This window comes from Amaranthus tricolor, chromosome 1, assembly GCF_026212465.1.
Source record: "Amaranthus tricolor cultivar Red isolate AtriRed21 chromosome 1, ASM2621246v1, whole genome shotgun sequence".
NCBI classification, from domain to species: domain Eukaryota; kingdom Viridiplantae; phylum Streptophyta; class Magnoliopsida; order Caryophyllales; family Amaranthaceae; genus Amaranthus; species Amaranthus tricolor.
The window spans coordinates 1638034-1657391 of NC_080047.1; the positions used below are offsets into that span (position 1 = coordinate 1638034).

At 30.3% G+C, this 19358-nt stretch overlaps 1 protein-coding gene and 1 long non-coding RNA gene across 37 annotated transcripts; one reads left to right on the forward strand and one right to left on the reverse strand.

Moving 5' to 3' along the window:
• The first annotated feature begins 268 nt into the window (after window positions 1-268).
• LOC130797837 (uncharacterized) lies at window positions 269-11810 on the forward strand. Of its 36 annotated transcripts, none has more exons than XR_009038979.1 (6): window positions 269-6072; window positions 6688-7411; window positions 7630-7793; window positions 8804-9093; window positions 9167-9244; window positions 10689-11810. It is a non-coding gene; the product is annotated as an uncharacterized LOC130797837 (long non-coding RNA). The 36 variants fall into 36 exon arrangements; XR_009038959.1 differs by having other exon boundaries at window positions 8804-8969; window positions 9064-9093; window positions 9167-11810; XR_009038977.1 differs by having other exon boundaries at window positions 6688-7054; window positions 7128-7179; window positions 7287-7411; window positions 8804-11810.
• Window positions 11811-15879: 4069 nt separating this feature from the next.
• Window positions 15880-18635, reverse strand: LOC130797932 (NAC domain-containing protein 6-like). The gene is made up of 3 exons (XM_057660733.1): window positions 18394-18635; window positions 17321-17589; window positions 15880-16651 (listed from the first exon to the last, which is right to left on the reverse strand). The coding sequence occupies exons 1-3, from the start codon at window positions 18560-18562 to the stop codon at window positions 16166-16168; spliced, it is 924 nt and encodes a 307-aa protein (XP_057516716.1). The 5' UTR covers window positions 18563-18635; the 3' UTR covers window positions 15880-16165.
• Window positions 18636-19358: the final 723 nt, after the last annotated feature.

The window sequence follows — 19358 nt, forward strand, 5'->3', positions numbered from 1 at the left end:
TTCTTAATTGAAGAGGGAAAAAGTTAATGGGGGTATAAAGTTGGATAAAAATAGGTGTGAAGTAAATATTTATATGATTGTTTTATTACTAAAAATAAAAATATAACAAGTCAAAAATAAAAAATGTAGTAAGTATTATGAAACTGAAGTATCAATACTTCAAAACCGACATTCAGAAACCGCGTAAACTTAACCGCCTTAAAGCTGCTTCTACAAATGTATATATAGACTCCTCCCTTCCTGTCTCTCCTATTATCATCATTGTTTCTCTTTGCCTGTACGCTTCTATTTTGGGGCTTCTTAATCTCCTTCATCAACTGTTTTTTTCCTTTCTCATATTTAGGGTTTTTTTATGTTCGATTTTCCGGTCATCGGTAGGATTTAGGGGTTTTTTGTGTTTGGATCTTTCTATCATCGGTAAGGTAATTTCTGATTTTTGTTATTTTATACAGTTTTCCTAGGGCAAACTCAACAGCCGAATCCCCGTAAATTTGTTTCGCCGATTTTCTATTCTTGCGGATTCGGATTATTCCTTCAGTTTTGTTGCCATGCACTTTGCATTCCGGAACCACATTTCTGGTTTTAGTTTGACCAACGTTTTTTAAAAAAAGGTTCTCATGAGTGTTAGTTTTAGTTTGGAATTCTAGTTTTGTTCATAAATCATAGAAATTTTGATTTTTTTGGGTTTTCTAGGGTTTATGTAACATGCTTGAATTTTGATGGATGATAATTCGCTAACTCGATTTCTATTCTGTTCTCTCCCTTTAATGGATACTTCTGTGTTATACTTACGACCAAAGAAAATAGTGTTATATATTGTTTAGAAAGTATTTAATGTGAAATGTGAACTATTAATTGAAATGGGTTTTTGAAATGTTATTTGATTCTGAGTTAGTATATCAGTTGATTTTTTTTGTATCTTGTTGCATGTTCCATATTTGCCGGTAGACAATGATTCTTCTCAAATGTCAATTGAAATGGATTATTTTGTTGCTTGGTGCTACATTTTTTTGATGCTAATTGATTTGTAAGTCAGTGATTCAGTTCAAGTTTTATTTTGTTGAAAGAAGTTTTTGATGCTCCGACTCTGTATTTATTAGAATAATGTTGGTGCTTGGGGTTGTCTTGTTTATCTCTGTCCGTAAGTAAACATTCTCTTGGCTGCTGACTTTTGTCTGTTATGATTATGATATGATGTTCTGTAGCTTTTTGATGCTTCTAATACAAATTTATGTTGATATATTGAAGCTGTTAACGGTTATGCTTATCAAGATGTTAGGGCTGACAGCAACAGGTATTTGCATTTTCAATTGCCTCATTATGTTAGTTTAAGGCGGTACTTGTTCCAATTTCTGTGTTGAGGTCCTTATTCTTTAGCCTATGTCTTATATTATAGGTATATAGGATCAAGTACTAAGCAACTGTTCGATGCAGTGGTGTTTGAATCCTGCTGTTGACGTTCCGACACAACTTTTTGTAATGCACTGACATTGTATAAATAATTTTCTTTTCTTCGAGATGATAATAAAATTCCTTGCAATGTATGTGATACTTTTTTCAATGAGCTGGGTGTATAAGAAAATGCTCTAATGGTCGTTTACTAAACTACTGTCATGTTCTATTCTATTCTAGTTTAATATTTACTGTTTGTTAGGCTTGTGAATTAATTTGCTTAGAATCCTGTATCTGATAGTTCCTTGGATAAGTTGGCATCCTGCATGTTATTTAGTACTCATTCATAACTTATTACAAAATTGCATGTCTACTAGAAATCATGTGAGCTTTGCCCGCACAGGATCTAATCCTGCCATTCACGTCATGAACTCGCAATTTTATTCACTTTTGTTATGCATGGTGCTGCTCAAAAATATCATTGTTGAAACAAGAATGCTTATGGATGTTTGTGCCAAATTTTATATCTGTACAATTTTTCTTTGCTAAAAGTTAAACCAGAAATTTTTGTGTCACTTTTTTTTATATGCTTAAAACTTGCCTTTGCTGCTTAGGTAAAGTTTTAATTGGCGTTTGTTTGAATGATCATTGACGAACTTTACTAAGTGATAAGAAGTATCTCGATTCTCAGACACTTCTTTTGTTTCTTATTATGCTTTATCTTCTTCATTTATTCCTAGCAATTCTCTATTACATAACTGGTCATGCTTTGTTGGAAATTCATTATTTAGAGTCCTGACAATCAGTGTGGTGGTCACCCATTGTACAGCTTATTTATGAGTGCAGGATAACTATTAGAGCTTTAATTGGGAGCATTTTAATATGAGTGGTTGAGCCAGAGTGGTTATCATGCATGACTAGAAATCATGTGGGCTCAGGTTTGAATCCTTCTGTTCTTGTTTCTATTTTCACTACTTGTGTTCCATTTATGCAACTGATGTCATCTGCAATATTATAGATTCAGTTTGGTGATTGTACGTTGTCCTACTTTGAGTTGGTTTCAAGAATTTGGAATAATATGAAATCACTATCTAAGATACTTTTTTAGGAGTTTTATTTGTTGCTTCATGAAATACTTTCAACCAGAAGGACATTTGTGTTACTTGCATCGTATTTGTTTAAAATTTATCTTTGTTGCTTAGGTCAAGTTTTAATTGACGTTTGTTTGAATGATCATAGAGGAACTGTAAGTATCGAAATCTGCATACGCTTCTTTTGTTTTCTGTTATGCTTGACCTTCTTGATTTTTTCCTAGCTATCTGCGCTTAAATAATCAGGTCTTGCTTTGTTGTAAAATCATTATTTATAGTCTTCAGCGTCACTGTGGTGGTCACCCATTGAGCAGATTATTCATTAGTATTGAGCATGAAATGGGAGCATTTAAATATGAATTGGATGAGCCGGAGTGGTTATCGTGCATGACTAGAAATCATGTGGGCTCAGGTTCAAAATTTCAAATCCTCCAGTTTTGTTTCTATTTTCGTTACTTGTGTACAATCTATGCAACTAATGTCATCTACAATATTACAGATTCTGTTTGGTGATTGTACATGGTCTTACGTTTGGTTAGTGTCACAAATTCGGAATCATCTGAAATCACTATTTAGGTGACTTTTTTTAGGAGTTTATTTGTTGCTTCATGGAATAAATATTTTACAAACATGTTGAAATATTATTGTAGTGATATTCAAACAATTTTTTCTTTTACATATTCCCATAGTAGTGATATTCAAACAATTTTTCAAGGAGTTTTATTTGTTGCTTCATGGAATAAATATTTTACAATTATGTTAAAATATTTATAGAACATGTGAAATAATTTGCTTTGCATGCACGGTTTTGAATCCTACCGCTCACGTTTAATCTTCTTAGTTAAAGGTTCAAAGGGGAGTGCTGGAAGTTTGTCTGAATGATTGAATGATTATAGAGGAACTGCTTTTTTTTGATAAGTATCTTAATTCTGATGCACTCTCTATTTTCTATTATGTTTGACTACTTGATATACTCCAAGTGATCCACAATAAAATACGCGTCTTACTTTACTGTAAAATCATTATTTGGATTCCTGACAATCGCTTGTGGTGGTAACTTTGTGAGGATCTTCTTTAAAAATGCAGGATTAGCATTAGTGTGGATGATTTGGGAGTTTTTCAATATGAAGTGGAAAGGCGATGTGGTTATTGGGCATGACTAGAAACTATGTGGTTTCTGTCTGCACACGTAAAAATCTTGCTGTTCAGGTTTCTATTTTCACCACATGTCTGTACCGTCTATGCAATTTTGTTAGCTGTATTATATAGATTCAGTCTGTTGATTGGTGATGATACATGGTCTTAATTGTTGTCATGAATTTCAAATCTCTTCACGGTGTGTTGAAATCATGTATTGGTGATATTTGTATGAAAAACTCATGCATTCTCATTCTTAGAAGTGTAACCTGATTAGACATTTGAATATGTGCAGCTATGTTCTACTATTGTAAATTGTTCGTTTGTCTTTGGGGTACTGTTTGATAAATTTCTAAAGTATTGCATTCTTTGACACGAAAACAAAGACGCCCCAATATTTTAGCCCTGGACTGGTTTATTGATATTTTATCAGTATTTATGTGATTGTTTAGATTTTGAGCTTTCGCTAACAATACGTTGATTGTAAGTGATACTACCAGAATATTTACTGGTCATGACCAAAAATATTCCTGCTTTGACAACCTTTAATCTACTTTAACTTATAGCTCAGATACAAGATTGAAGTGAAAGTGCATGAGGTTGGTTGAATTGATTGCAAGAAATGTATTCATTTTCCTTCACAAGCAGATGAATTGATTTATATGTCAGTGATCAGTCAGTTTTTGTTGGTTTTTGTCTGTTTGATTCAAATTTTTAATTTGTTGACGAATTTTTTGATGCTCCGACTCTGTAATTACTAGAATAATGTTGGTGCTTGAGGTTGTCTCGTTTATCTCTATCCCTAAGTAAACATTCTTTTAGCTACTGACTTTATATCTTTTATGATATTATGATATGATGTTCTGTAGTTTTTTGATGCTTCTAATACAAATTTATGTTGATATATTGAAGTTGTTTACCAGTTATGCTTATCAAGGTGTTAGGGCTGACAGGTTTTGCATTTTCAATTGCCTCATTATATTGGTTAAAGGCGGTACTTGTTCCAATTTCTTTGTTGAGGTCCTTATTTCTTATATTATAGGTATACAAGATCAAGCACCAATCAACTGTTCAACGCAGTGGTGTTGAATCTTGCTTTTGACGTTTTGACTTAACCTTTTGTAATGCACTAATATTGTATAAATCACTTTCATTTCTTCTAGATGATAATAAAATTTATTGCAATGCTTGTGATACTATTTTTTAATGATGGGGGTGTATAAGAAAATACACTAATGGTTGTTAAACTACTGTCATTTTATTTTAATTTAGTTTGTTTGTTAGGCTTGTGAATTAATTTGCTTAGAATCTTGTATCTACAACATTCCTTTGATAAGTTCGTTGACGTGCCGGATGTTAATCGTGCATGACTATAAATCATGTGGGCTTTGCCCTCGCAGGTTCTAATCCTGTTGTTCATGTTGCAAACTCACAATTTTATGTATCTTCCGTTATGCATTTTGCTGCTCAAAAATATCATTTTTGAAACAAGAATGCTTAAGGATTTTGTACCAAATTTTGTATTTGTACAGTTTTTCTTTGCTAAAAGTTAATCAGAATGACATTTGTGTTACTTTTATCATATTTTCTTACAGCTTGCCGTTGCTGCTTAGGTAAAGATTTAATTGACGTTTGTTTAAATGATCAGAGGAACTGTACTAAGTGATAAGAAGTATCTCAATTCCATACACTTCTTTTGTTTCGTAATTACTATTATTCTTAACCTCTTGATTTATTCCTAGCAATCTATAATTAAATAATTGGGCCATGCTTTGTTGGAGAATCATTATTTAGAGTCCTGTGAGTGGGGTGGTCACCATTGTGCACGTTATTTATGAGTGCAGGATTACTATCTGTAGAGCTTTAATTGGGAGCATTTCAATATGAAATGGCTGAGCGAGAGTGGTTATCGTGCATGCCTAGAAATCATGCGGGCTCAGATTTGAATCCTTCTGTTCTTGTTTTTATTTTCGTTACTTGTGTACCATCTATGCAATTGATGTCAGCTGCAATATTACAGATTCAGTTTTGTTATTGTAAGTTGTCTTGCATTGAGTTAGTGTCACGAATTTGGAATAATCTGAAATCACTATCTAATTGACCTTTTTTAGGAGTTTCATTTGTTGCTTAGTGGAATTAATTTCTTATAAATATGTTGAAATCTTATTTTAATGATATTCAGACAATTTTTTTTACATATTCCCTTTATTAAAAGTGAAGCCAACTAGTATCCCCCTTCAGTCTTAAACTATTCTTTTGTCTTCGAAGTACTGTGAATTATTTTTTTTTTTGTCCGCACAAGTTTGAATCCTACTGCTCACGTTTTTTTACTTTTTAGTTCAAGTATTAATGGGGAGTGCTGGATGCTTGTCTGAAGGACTGAATGACTGTGGAGGAGCTTCTTTTTTTGACATGTATCTTGATTCTGATGCAGTTTCTGCTTTCCTATTAGGTATGCACTTGATATGCTCCAAGCGATCAGCTAACTTTATTGTAAAATCATTATTTGGAGTCTTGACAATTGCTTGTGGTGTGACTTTGTGAGCATGCTATTTATGAGTGCTGGATTACCATAAGTGTAGATGATTTGGAAGTTTTATAATATGAAGTGGAAATGCGATGCGTTTATCGGGCATGACTAGAATTTTATGTCGTTTCTGTCTGCGCATGTAAATATCTTGCTGTTCAGGTTTCTATTTTCATCACTTGCCTGTACTGTATACAATTTTGTTAGCTGAAATTATATAGATTCAGCCTGTTGAGTGGTGATGATACGTGGTCTTACATCGAGTTGGTGTCGTGAATATGAATTAATCTTTAATCATCATCCATGCAACTTTTTTTATGAGTTAAGATTTATTTGGATGAATCAAATCTCTTTGCCGAGTGTTGAAATCATGTATTGGTGATAGTTAGACGAAAAACTCCCTATACAATCTCGTTGTTGGAAATGTAAACTGAATATACATTTTAATTTTTGCATCTATATTTTACTCTTTTAAACTGTCCGTTTGTCTTTGGAGTATTCTTTATTAAACTATGTTTAAGTATTGCATTCTATTGACAGGAAAACAAAGATGCCCCAGTATTCTTGCCCTACTGGACTGGTTCATTGATATTTCATCTGTTTTTATGTGAGTATTTAGATTTCGGACTTTTAAATACGTTGATTTTAGGTGAACCTACTGAAGTATTCAGTGGTCATGACCAAAAATATGCCAAGCTTCGGCAACCTTTGATCTTGTTTGCCTCATAGCTCAGATACAAGATTGAAGTGAAAGTGCAAAAGGTTTGTTGAATTGATTGCAGGAAGTATATTCTTTTTCCTTCACAAGCAGATGAATTAACTTAAAACTGCTACTACTAATTTAAGTGGATATGCCAGAGTGATTATCTGTTCTGACTTGAAATTTTGAGGTCTTTGCCTACAACAGGTTTGAATCTTGGCAATTTTTCCTGCTAGAATATAAGGTTTACCATTTGGAAGGTGATGTATGTGTATTTCAGGGTCACTGAAGATTCTGGAGCTATTTATTATTATGTGACCAGAAGGCATACGGTGATAAGTTGCTGATGTTCTTTTCCTTTTTTTCTTAGCATTGCATTATGCCATCATCCTGGTATTTTTCTTGTGCTCAATTGTTCAATGTTAGTGTAAACTTGTAGGTTATCAGTTGATAAGTTGACATGTGTGATAAAAGATCTCTTCAGCTATTGTGCATAGTTCCACATGGGATGAACGTGCTGGAGTGGTCATCTAGCATGACCTCATTTGGGCTTTACCTGTGCAGGTTTGAATCCTGCTGCTCAAGTTGACTCAAATTTTTGATATTGTTGTTGCATAAATCACTATCAATTCTTCTAGATGATGTATAAATTTTTATTGCAATGCATTTGCTGCTGTTTTTTAACGATCTGGTAATAAACTGATGACCTGCTGGTCGGTTACTAAACTTCTGTCATCTTTTATTCTAATCTATTTTATATTGTATTGTTTGTCTATCTGCAGCGTTCCTTGAAGGAGTTGGCGTTCTGCAGGATATTAAGTATTCATTCTTAAATTATTCTTAAATTGCATGTCCACTACCTCCTCTCAAGTAAGTGGACGCGCCGGAGTGGTTATGTGATTTGGTGCCCTCTTAGGAGCAGTTCAGAAGCCATTTTTGTTTCCAGGTATCTCGACACACTTCTCCGTTTATCTTATCTTATTTTGTCTCTTAAGTTTTAATGATAATCATTGTAAAACTTCTGAATCGGTACTTTGTGAGAATTCTGAATGCAGTCTGGTGGTGGAGGATTCTTTACTCCTGTAGAAACTAGCCCTAGATCCTTACCCTTTTTTTTATGAATGTCAATGAGCCAGAGTGGTTATTGGGCATGACTAAAAATCATATGGGCTCTGCCCGCTGGTTTTCTGTCTGAATTCTCACAATATCATTTTTGTGTACTTTTATTGTGGTGAAACTAGAGTTGAACATAGGCTAGACAATTTTGCGAAAAAGTACATCTAATTTGAAATGGCAGTCCTGGTAAAGTCGACTTTTATTGGTTTTAAGCTCTTCTTACATTATCAACATTGCATCTTGATGTCATCAAGTGGCTTTTTAATATACCTTCCTCTTAGGCGAGGTTCAAGGCATTTATTGTACGCAACTTAATATAGAGTTGTTAGAATGAAGAGATTGTTTTCAAATGTCCTTGGATTGCAACTTCATATATATTATTAAACATTCATGATTTAGCGAGTCATTTCAGTAGTTTTTTGGCTCAATAAGATGTCCACATATATAACATCAAATGAACAACACACATTTGAACTATTACATATTTGGATAACTCACATTATAGTCGATATATGCAGCTTATGTTTTAATTGTTTTAATTGTTTTGGTATAGTCTTGAGTAATCTCTTGAAAAATACACATTGTTGGACAATAACACATTGGAAACTGTGAAAGAAATATAACTAATACTTCAATATGAAGTGGACGTGCTGGAGCGGTTATCGGGCATAACTAGACATAATATGTATTTGACAAGAGCAGAAATTATGCTGTGAGAAGCTCCTTGTTTTAGCAAAGTTGAGATTGTACCAAATAGTTCTGTTTTTGAATACTAATCATTTCATGACTGCTGCTAAGCAAGTTAACTGAAGCAACTTTTTTGAGCAATGTTCTTTGCAGAGTTCTAATTGTATTCCGATGGTGAAGACATCTTTATAACCGGTGAAATAAGTTTTGCTGGAGGACTGCAAAATTACTGTTAATTACATTACGAGCCTGACATGCAATGGAAATATCCAAGTGGTAATCGAGCATGATTAGAAATTATGAGTTCTGGCTGCACAAGGTTGAGTCCTGTTTAAATTTCAGGGCGCTGTAAATTGAAACAAGAATTATGATTTGGGTTGTTGTCTCTTACATGTGATTTTGTGCCTTCTTAGGAGCCGTTTAGATGCCATTTTTGTTTCCAGGTATCTTGATACACTTCTCTGTTTATCTTTTCTCATTTTTTTTGCTCATAAAATTTCATGTTAATGATTGTAGAACTTCTAAATCGGATCGGCTGAGAATTCTGATTGCAGTCTAGGTGCAATAAGATTATGCATTGCTCGTCTTACAAAGGTTGATTCTTATTCTGTGATGGACATCTAAATTATTTGATTGTTGCTGTCGTGCATGGTGGTGGTGTGGGTTAGATTGTTCACACTTGTAGGAACTAACCCTAGATTTCACCTCATTGGATATTCTAAGCATGTTCAACCGCACAGATAAAAAATTAGGGGCCTCAGCATAAATTTTTTTAGCATATGTTAGGTGTTTCAAGATACAAAATTGTTAGAAAAAACATCATAATTTTTAAAATTGCATAGGGTCTTTATAAAATGGACTTTGTTATACATAGCCCTAAGGGCTATGTATAAAAATTAGCAAATTTCTATAATAAATGTACATGGACTAATTTCAATGGAATCTTTGACAAGTTTATTAATAGATCAACAAATTACTCATTAAATTAGCCTTGTAAAATAATTAATCTTTGACAAGTTCACCACAAAATTAAAGTAATAAATTGCTCTTATATTGAAAAAAGAAATTACTCATGATTTATATGGGGAATATAAAAGAATCTTATTAGCATTAATGGTTATATGTAGCCCTTCATTTGCCTTATAAAATTTATCAATTTTTGCTCCGCCTTTTTTCGACTACATATTTACTAAAAACAATTTCTTGTTGAATTATTCTAAGCTTTTGATAAGCATCAGAAATAGAATTATGAGTATTTTTAGTTTAATCATCATCAATTGATTGATGATGAATCAAGCATACAAATACTAATAAAGCTACTTTCGGCGCTGCGTTAACAAAACTAGCAAACGGCAATATTCACTACAGTACTGTAGAAGTGTAGATGACTTAATTTCCAGGGAGTGATTATCGGGACAAATAAAAAAATTGCTGTGATGAATGGACTCTATAGTCCATCTAAGACATAAAGATTATGAGTTTTTTATTTGAGGTCGCTTTATCGAAACACGGTCTCTCACAATAATAGTGATTTCGACAAACTTTTTTTTGTTTTTGAAAAAAAGCACCATACAATTTAGAATTTTGTTTTTCTACAAAATTTCAGCTTCACTTCCATGGCATAATATAAAAACTAAAAACCTAAAACCTGTGTGCAGTCTGTAATCGACAAAATTTCATGTGTAGTTTTTGATTTTACATAGTAGACGTAAAGAATTTTATTTCAACACCGAACTGTTATCCTACTCATATAGTAGATAAAATGTTAAGTTTTTTGTTATCTTTTAAGTCTTACTAATTTCATACAGGTAATTTCAAATAGAAAAAGTATTTATAATTTTTCAAACCAAATGATATTTATTTAGAAGGGCAAATAGAGTATATAATAAATAGTGGACGAAAAATCCTAATAACGCCCTACATTAAAGGGAAACGGCTTCATGACTTGTTAATTGTTATAGACTTTTATTTGAAAGGATGAAAAAGTAGGAGGCTGTAATTATTACACCCATACATTAATATTACTTATTTGAAATAGGAAAATTTTGTAGAGGAATAATTGGGGAAGTCAATTTGTGAATGGTTCCCAGTCTGGGTGTTTGGAATTATATATAGGAACATGCCAATTGCCAATGCTAAAACAACAACAGAAAACCCCACGAAGACGACAAGCAGCACTCAGCAGTCAACAATCATTTTTCTATCTTTCTAAGATATTGTCTGAAGCCTGATATATCCGATAAAGAACTTATTATATGAAAATTTATGTGAATAATATAATTTTTTTAAATTTTATCATAATAATACTAACTCTGGATTAATTATAAATAATATCATTTTAGAGGGTTTTTTTAAAATAATATCAACTTTAGTTTTTTAAGTAATTTATCAATTTTTTTGTCATATAATCTTCTATATTTTGATTTTTAACATGTTAAGGATATTTTAAGAAAACACCCCCTAAGTTGGTATTATCCATAGTTAATCAAAAAATTTTATTGTTGTAGGAAAATAAGTAAAAATCTGTATTATTCTTGGTAACTTTTTCCTTATTATATATATATATATGAATGTTGCATGCTAATTAGGGATGGTCATGGGTTCAGGACCCTTTTGGATCCGCTTTGGACGTGCCCCTTTTTTAAGGGTCTGGGTATTAATTTTTGAGACCCATCGGATCTGGATTCGGGTCTGGATCCAAAAAAAACTGACGGGTCCGGGTCCGGGTGGATCCGGGTCCTAAGGTGAAGACCCGAACCCTAAACTTTTAAATTTTATATTTTTAATTTCTGATTTCTTAATTCTAATATCATGAATAATCTCATTCTGGAATTGAAATCTGTTATCTTTTTTTACCTTTATTTACATTGTTGTATATAAACATTGTTCTTCATTTTTGTTCCCTGAATTTGTGGTTTATTCTTTCTTAAATTTGTGTGATTTTTAATAATTCTACCCAATTTTTTCTCTTTTTCCATGTATAATTACTCCTTAACATTGTCTTTTACTTCCTCGATTTAAGCATAATGTTTCCAAGCTTATTTGATCAATTTTGATACTAAATTGTGTTTTTTCTTCTCTGCCATTTCTGTCTTCTTTGTTCTTCCTTTCTTTTACTGCAAGACAAAAACTGATATAATATTTTCAAAGCCATCTTTAAAAGTGCAAAGAAAACATGCACTCTGTATTCATTCTTAGTATGCAAGTCATATGTGATGTATGATATACTTTGTGCTGAGAAACATCTGATATCTAATGATGAGTGATTACTGATCATAACTATCATGTTTGCTTCACAATTTTCAATTGATAGTTCCAACTTTTGATTAGTAATCATCAAATCATCAAAACTTCAATGGATTTATTTTGATTTTCATGGACTCGAACAAGTGTTTGTAATACGATAATAAGTTGCTTACAAAAATACAAAAAGACTCCAAAAAAGTTCAATTTTGACAAATCAAAGAGGCTTTGTATAAGACCCATTAAGGACCCTAGACCCGTCAGATCCGTAGGGTCTGGGTCTGAAAATTTTGGACCCTTAGGGTCCGGATCTGGGTCTGGATCAAAAAAAATAAAAGGGTTGAGATCCGCCCCATAACCATCCCTAATGCTAACTGATAAGTAGTTACAATCAGCCAAGTTTACTTTTAGCACGAAAATTATATATATATATATATACATATATATATATATATATATATATATATATATATATATATATATATATATATATATATATATATATATATATATTCAATGTCTAGTGAGAACCAAGCTTATATGAGAATCATGAGAACCAATCTCTCCAAAATAATATGAAACTTTTTCGCAGAAAAGGTGTTACTTTTATATATATATATATATATATATATATATATATATATATATATATATATATATGGTCATGTTTCAGTGACAATTGTGAGAACCAATCTACTTGATAACAAATTTTACTTTTTATAGAAAATGTGTCACCTTTTTTTTTTAAAAAAAAAGTTGGTACTTTTTAGAAAAAGTTTACTTTCAAACTAAAAATTCAAAAAATTATATTACAAAGTAACAATTTTTTTTAAGTAATACTTTTTAAAGTAAAAAGTAACATCATTTTGTGAGTTTTGTTCAGAATGTTTTCTGAATTTTTTAAGGAAAAGTATCATCTTTTTTTTTTTTAAAAAAAAGTAACATTTTTTTGCTTAAAATAACATAATACAAGCAAATATATTATGTTGTAAAACTTCAAATATATTAAGTTTTAATTCCAAATATATTGAGTTATAACCCCAAATATATTTTGTTATAAATCCAAATATATTATTTTAACCCCAAATCATAAAAATTAGCCATAATTGTCATCTTCAACATCACTATTTTCCACAATTAATGAACCTTAATTTTTTTAAAAAAAATAAAATAAATATTATTTATTACTAAATGATGTTTTATTTTGCTTGGGAATAGGCAGTTAATCAGAAAAACTTTTCATCTTTTAAAAAGAAAGCAGTTTTTTACAATTTTTTTTAGAACAGTTTTTTTTTAAATTAATATATTTATAAAGAAGAAAAGTAGGTTGGACTTTTGAGAGCCGTTTTTAAAAAAGACGGTCTCTAAAGGGAGCCTAATCAAGATTTATGTGGGAATAGCCAAATAGGGATATAGACTTCTTGATTAATTATGTCACTTGAATATTAATTGCTCGTGTCCACAATGTTTACCTTGAATTGGTCTACCAAATAGAATAATGGACTATCCATTATTCATAATCTTTTTTAATACGAGGATAAGGTTGTAGAATTTCTAACTGACAAAAGAATTAGGTATCATAAATGGTAAAATTAATTTCTTATTACATGAAAAAAAGTAAGTTTTAAACTTCTTTTACAAAAAAAAAATATTATTTATTTACTTATATATGTTTTCACATGTATATAATAGTCAAAGTAAATTTATAGAAAAAAATCACCACAATAAGACTGGTAAGATTTTTCTTGTGGGGTGAAAAACCTTTGAAAAATTTTAAAATACGTGAATAATCTGAAAAACTACTATCTATAAAATTTTTGTTCCTTACTACTAAAGGTGTTTGGTACAAGGGAATAGAACTTGTGAGATTTTAAGATGAAACTTTGAAGATAAAAAAATATCATCCCTTATTTGTCATATTAGGGACTTGAAAGCAAAAGATGAAAATAAAAGTCTCAACTAAAATCCCCACCCTCCCCCAAAACATTTTTCTTGTGAAACTTTCTCTTTTTTTAGTCTTATTTCCTATTTTCATTATGTTTAGACGAACAAAGATTTGGACTTTTTTTAAGACAAAGTCTCATTCCCTTCCTCAAATCCCACGTGCCCCTAACTACCACCAACCCTATGTTCATGTGAAAATTACTGTTGGCATATACAACAAAAATGAACTCATATTTTGATGCACTTTCGCCAAATTTGGCGACAACTTTGACGTCATGGTGACGCACTTTCGCCAAATTTGGCGATAAGCAGTTATAACGTCAATATTGTCGCCAAGTTTAGTGACAGTGGCAATTGCGTAAAATAAATTTATAGGGCGAAAATCGAATACGAGTTTCTGAAAAGGGGAACATTCTTTTGTAAAATGAAATGAAATCCTTCGATTTTCTCATTTGAATTGATGATTAATTCACATGACTTCAATTTAAAATTTTTTATTTAATTTTTTTTCACAAACAACTGATATTTGATAGCCGGAAAATTTCATTGTAAGTTTTTTTATACTTAATTACTTAAATTTTTCATGTTTTTATTTATATTATATTATTTTAACAGTAAGAAAATATTACTAATAAATTTTCATTTTTGTATAAGGAAAATCGTTCAATTATTATTTGTTTATATTCACAACTATTAGAATTATAAGAACCTAATTCTGTCGATATCTTGATCGTTAAGTACCGTCATATAATCAATTATATTAACTATTCATGAGTATACTTTTTTATGTAGAAGGATTATCCCATTTAGTGTTATATTTACAAATGACAATTTTTAATTTGACTATAAAATAATGATAGCGATCAAAATAAAGTTTTTGAAAGTCTACAAATGCCATATAAAAAGAACTAAAGAAGTTTAAACAATTCAAAAATTATAGTATATAGAATAGCATTGATAATAATTTATTGAAATTAAAGTTTTGACATTATTATTATTGTTATAAGTATAGTAGTAAATAAAGAACTTCTCCATATAGAAAAAAAAAATGCATCATTATCATCATATCCAGTTTAAAGGATACAATATGATTAGAGTTTAAAGAGGAAAGAACGGCGAAAACTCACACTTATAGAAAAAAGTGTGGTCAAAGAGCTATTTTCAATTTTACACAAAGCTAAGTTTGGAGTTACATCAATTTTTTTAAGAAGTATAGTTATAATAAATGAAAAAGTATCTCGTATTTCATACCTATTCAGCTATTCTATATAAATCGTTGTCTATCATGTTTACAAAAGCTATTTCTTCATAATTAACCCTATTTTTAGACATGAGTAATTAAGTTCGTTTTCGCTCATATAATAAGTTATCAGGCAGAAAATGATTAAATAATTCAGTTACTCTCTTGTCATACGGCTTTAGTCGTGCATCTTGCCTAAGTTCAATAATTTTTTAAAAATATTCTGACATACTAATTTTAAGATTTAAAAGGACAATTTCAAGACTTAAAAATCAAATTTTAAGACTTAGAAAGTTAGTTTTACAGTTTTTAATATCTTATTTAATGTTTGAGTCCTCATATTTTAAAGTTGAAATGAGAATTTAATGTCTTGTACTCGATCTTTGAAGTCTTAAAATTGGTTTTTTAAGTATTGAAATTGATCTTTTAAGCCTTAAAACTGTCAAATTTCATGACTTAAAATGTCAATTTCAAATCCTTGAAATTGATCTTTTAAGTCTTTAAATTGATCTTTTAACTCTTGAAATTAACATTTTAATTTGTAAAATTGGTAAAAAAAAATATATACAATTTGGTCGGCCGAATAAGACGCGTCTCACAAGTGAGACGATCTCACCCAAGTTTTTGCGTAAATAATTAGTTGCAAAAATTTTGAGTTTTTTGGAAGAAAAAAAAAATGAGGCATCCTCTTGTTTAAGCTAGTAAAAGAGAGTATATGTCAAATAAATTATTGATATAATTTAACTAATTAATCCATGTCTTGTAAACTCTAATAAAAGAAGAGTGAACATAAATAGTACATAATATATGATAAGTTAATTAGATTATATATAATTAATAATCAATCATATATCTTGTAGGAACACTTCAAAATTATACTAAGTAATATATAATTAAATCACATACCTAAGAAGTTATTGTACAAACATTCTTGTTCACAATAACTGTTGTCTAGCTAGTAAACTAATCACCACCTCATCCCATCACAAACTCATTTGTGGGACAAAAAAGAGGGAGGATAGATGGCAAAAAGGGGCACAATTATTTACATAATTATGAATTACAATAAAATGTAAATTATATTCCCATTATAACAATTGAGAAATTAGAGTTGGACTAGAGAAATTGAACAAATTCTCAAGCCATGGGCTACATGATAATGAGAATAATGGGTCTTGACCCCATTCCATACTTGTATCCAAACTCGAACCTGACTTAGAAATTTGGAGTTGTAAGCTTTCTTTTCCGAAAGGTGTTTGTATAGTGTTAGAGGTATTCAACGAAGACACAATATTTTTATTATTATTATTATTATTATTATTATTAGAATTTGTGATGTGCACAAAATTCTCAACGTCCTTCTTCAAAGTAGGAATCATCATAAGATTTGTTGGCATTGGTGTATACAAATGTTGTAATTGAGCATTACTAAAAAATGAGCGAGTCTCATTTGATGATGATAAAGGAGATGTGGGATAAGATACATTTGTTGACTTCTCTGCTTCCTTGGCTGCTCTTTGCTCAAGTTCTTTCAATGATGTTGCCTTTCTATATACCTTGCACAATACAATGTCCTACAAACCAATACCAATATTATTCCCATCATCACATATTTCATATTATTATTGTTATTGTGGGTTAGTGGATAAAAAACTAAATAAAAGAAACTAAATGACTAATTATCACCAAACTTATATTGGATATTTAATAACATTTTAAAAAATAACGCAATTTAATATTAAAAATGATCGGTTTATTAACTCTTATGAGATTAGATACAGTCTCTTGGTGAGACGAATTTAAACAGAGTCATTCTCATAATATATTAAATGGGTTATTTAATACATGTCTCATACAACAATTTACAAAAAATAAATAAATATGTGGGGCATGGGCCACTCATTAACTATTTAATAGTCCATTTATTTATCCAAAATAATAAAAGTTACTCTTATAAGAGACCGTCTCTCAAAGAGACGACATCATAACAAGAAACTCATATTCTTATTTTTCTCTTTAATTTATATTTACTAGGGCTATTTAACCCACCTATCTAATGCATCTCTTGGAGAGACCGTCTCTCACAATAATTTATGAAATAATAGTAAGGTTATTATAATTGGCATAAGGAGATTATTTTGAAATCTTTAGATAGTTCTCAAACTTAATTTACACATTGAAACTTAAAAAGTGATCTAATGCCGTAACTAATTAATTAATTAAGATAATAAAATTGTAATTACCTTAAGTAAATCATAATTACCAGGGAGGCGATATTCATTCATGATCCAATCAGTCTTGGTACCTCTTGGAGCTCTACCTTGGTAGAACACAAGAGTCTTCCTTAACCCGATAACCCGTTTAGGCTCCGATAAGCTCACAATCTTACGATCCGAACCCGTTGCTTTCCAAAACCCATGTTCTGTGGTTCGGTTTGGCCTTCCTCCATTGCTATGCTTTCTGTCTCTTGGAACAAAAAAGTACCACTCTCTTTCTCCTATTTTTGCCAGCCCTGCAATTTTTCATGAGTATTTATAAAAGTATTAAATCTCCTTTATATGTCTCCTTTTCACAGCAGGGTTTTTTGAGATTTTATTTTATTTTATTTTATTTTATTTTATTTATTTTAATATTTTTTGTCTTTTCGTGACTATTTGCAAATAACCGTTATTATTTAGTATAAACTAATTTTTCATACCACATTTTTATACATTAATTACTTTTTAAAAATTTATTAACAACAAATTTGATGAATTAAAAAAAATCATTTTGAAGTAATCATGCACGAAATATAAAAGTATTTAATATACACAAATTCTCAAATAAGACGGTCTCACAGTAAAATTAAAAATAAAATTATTTTTTGTTATATTGTTATCTTTATCATCCTCAAGAACAAACTAGTTTTACGTATAAGAGTTTTCTAACACTCCTTTCTTTTTATTTTTTTTTTCCACTTTATCGAAGTAATTTTATCACGGTATTAGTCAAAGTGTTACAAACTAATTGAAATGCAGGAAGTAAAAAGGATAGCATGTAAAAAAGTACAAAGAAAATATTATATACCCTCTCTACATTCAAATTTGCTACATTTATTCTCACATTATTTAACGTATTAATTCAATATCAATATCGATTATTTTAATTATAAATAGTAAAAAATTAGGAGTATAAAAAATTGATATAAAAAATTCTTGTATTAAGAAGAATTAAATAAAATTCAACGACTTGTAACTATATTTTAACTTATAGATTAAAAATAAAATAAACTTTAAAAGTAATGGACGATGAACATTGTAAATGCAAATATTCAAACCTGGTAAATCCCAAGGATCAAAGCCATAAATGTTAAGAACTCCAATGATATCATGGTGCATTTTTCTGCCATTAATAATGTTCTTTAGGTAAAAATCTAATAATTCTTCTTCTGTAGGATGAAATCGAAAACCTGGTAGCTCAAAACTTGGGGATGAAGTTTTATCCATGGCTTATTAATTAAGTTTTTTTTTTTTTTTATCCTTTTTCTTCTTAAACCTTCTACAAACTATAAAAGAAAACTTAGTTTAATTACAATTAAATCATGAAATTTATAAATGCTATTTATAAGGAAACAAACGACGGTTTAAGTTTGATAGCTAATATTCTACATGATTCATTTACGAAAAGTCTTGGAAAGAGTGGACTCTTGGTCAAGATGGACCCACACGGTAACGACTGACCCACTTTTTAAAAAACAAATAAAGACTTCAAATAAATATATAATTACTCCTTACAGATTTATTCTTGGCTTTTAGAAGTTTGGCCTTAAAAGATTTTCACAAATTCTTATATAAGATAAGTTTTATTGTGAGAAATGTTCTATATATATAAACTAAAATGCCTAATTAATATAAAATATCAGTGTATTTTATTTTGATATTATCTTACCGAAAAATAATATCTCACAAGAATAACTTGAAAATATTTTTTAGAGGGATAGTGCATACTGCATAGTACATACATATGGCCTATGGGAGCGTTGTGCTAATGTGAAAATTTGAAATCCGTAGGCTAAAAAAAAAATTAATAAAATAAACTTAAATTCAAATTATTTTCAAAAGTAAGCGTGAAAATCCCAAACATATGGTTTGGAGCTGTTCGCAGTTAGTAACTGCGAACAACCATAAAAGACAAAATAGTTGTTCGCAGTTACTAACTGTGAACAACTGTTTTGTCTTTTATGGCTGTTCGCAGTTACTAACTGCGAACAGCTAATTAATATTTTTTTTTCCTTTATTTTTG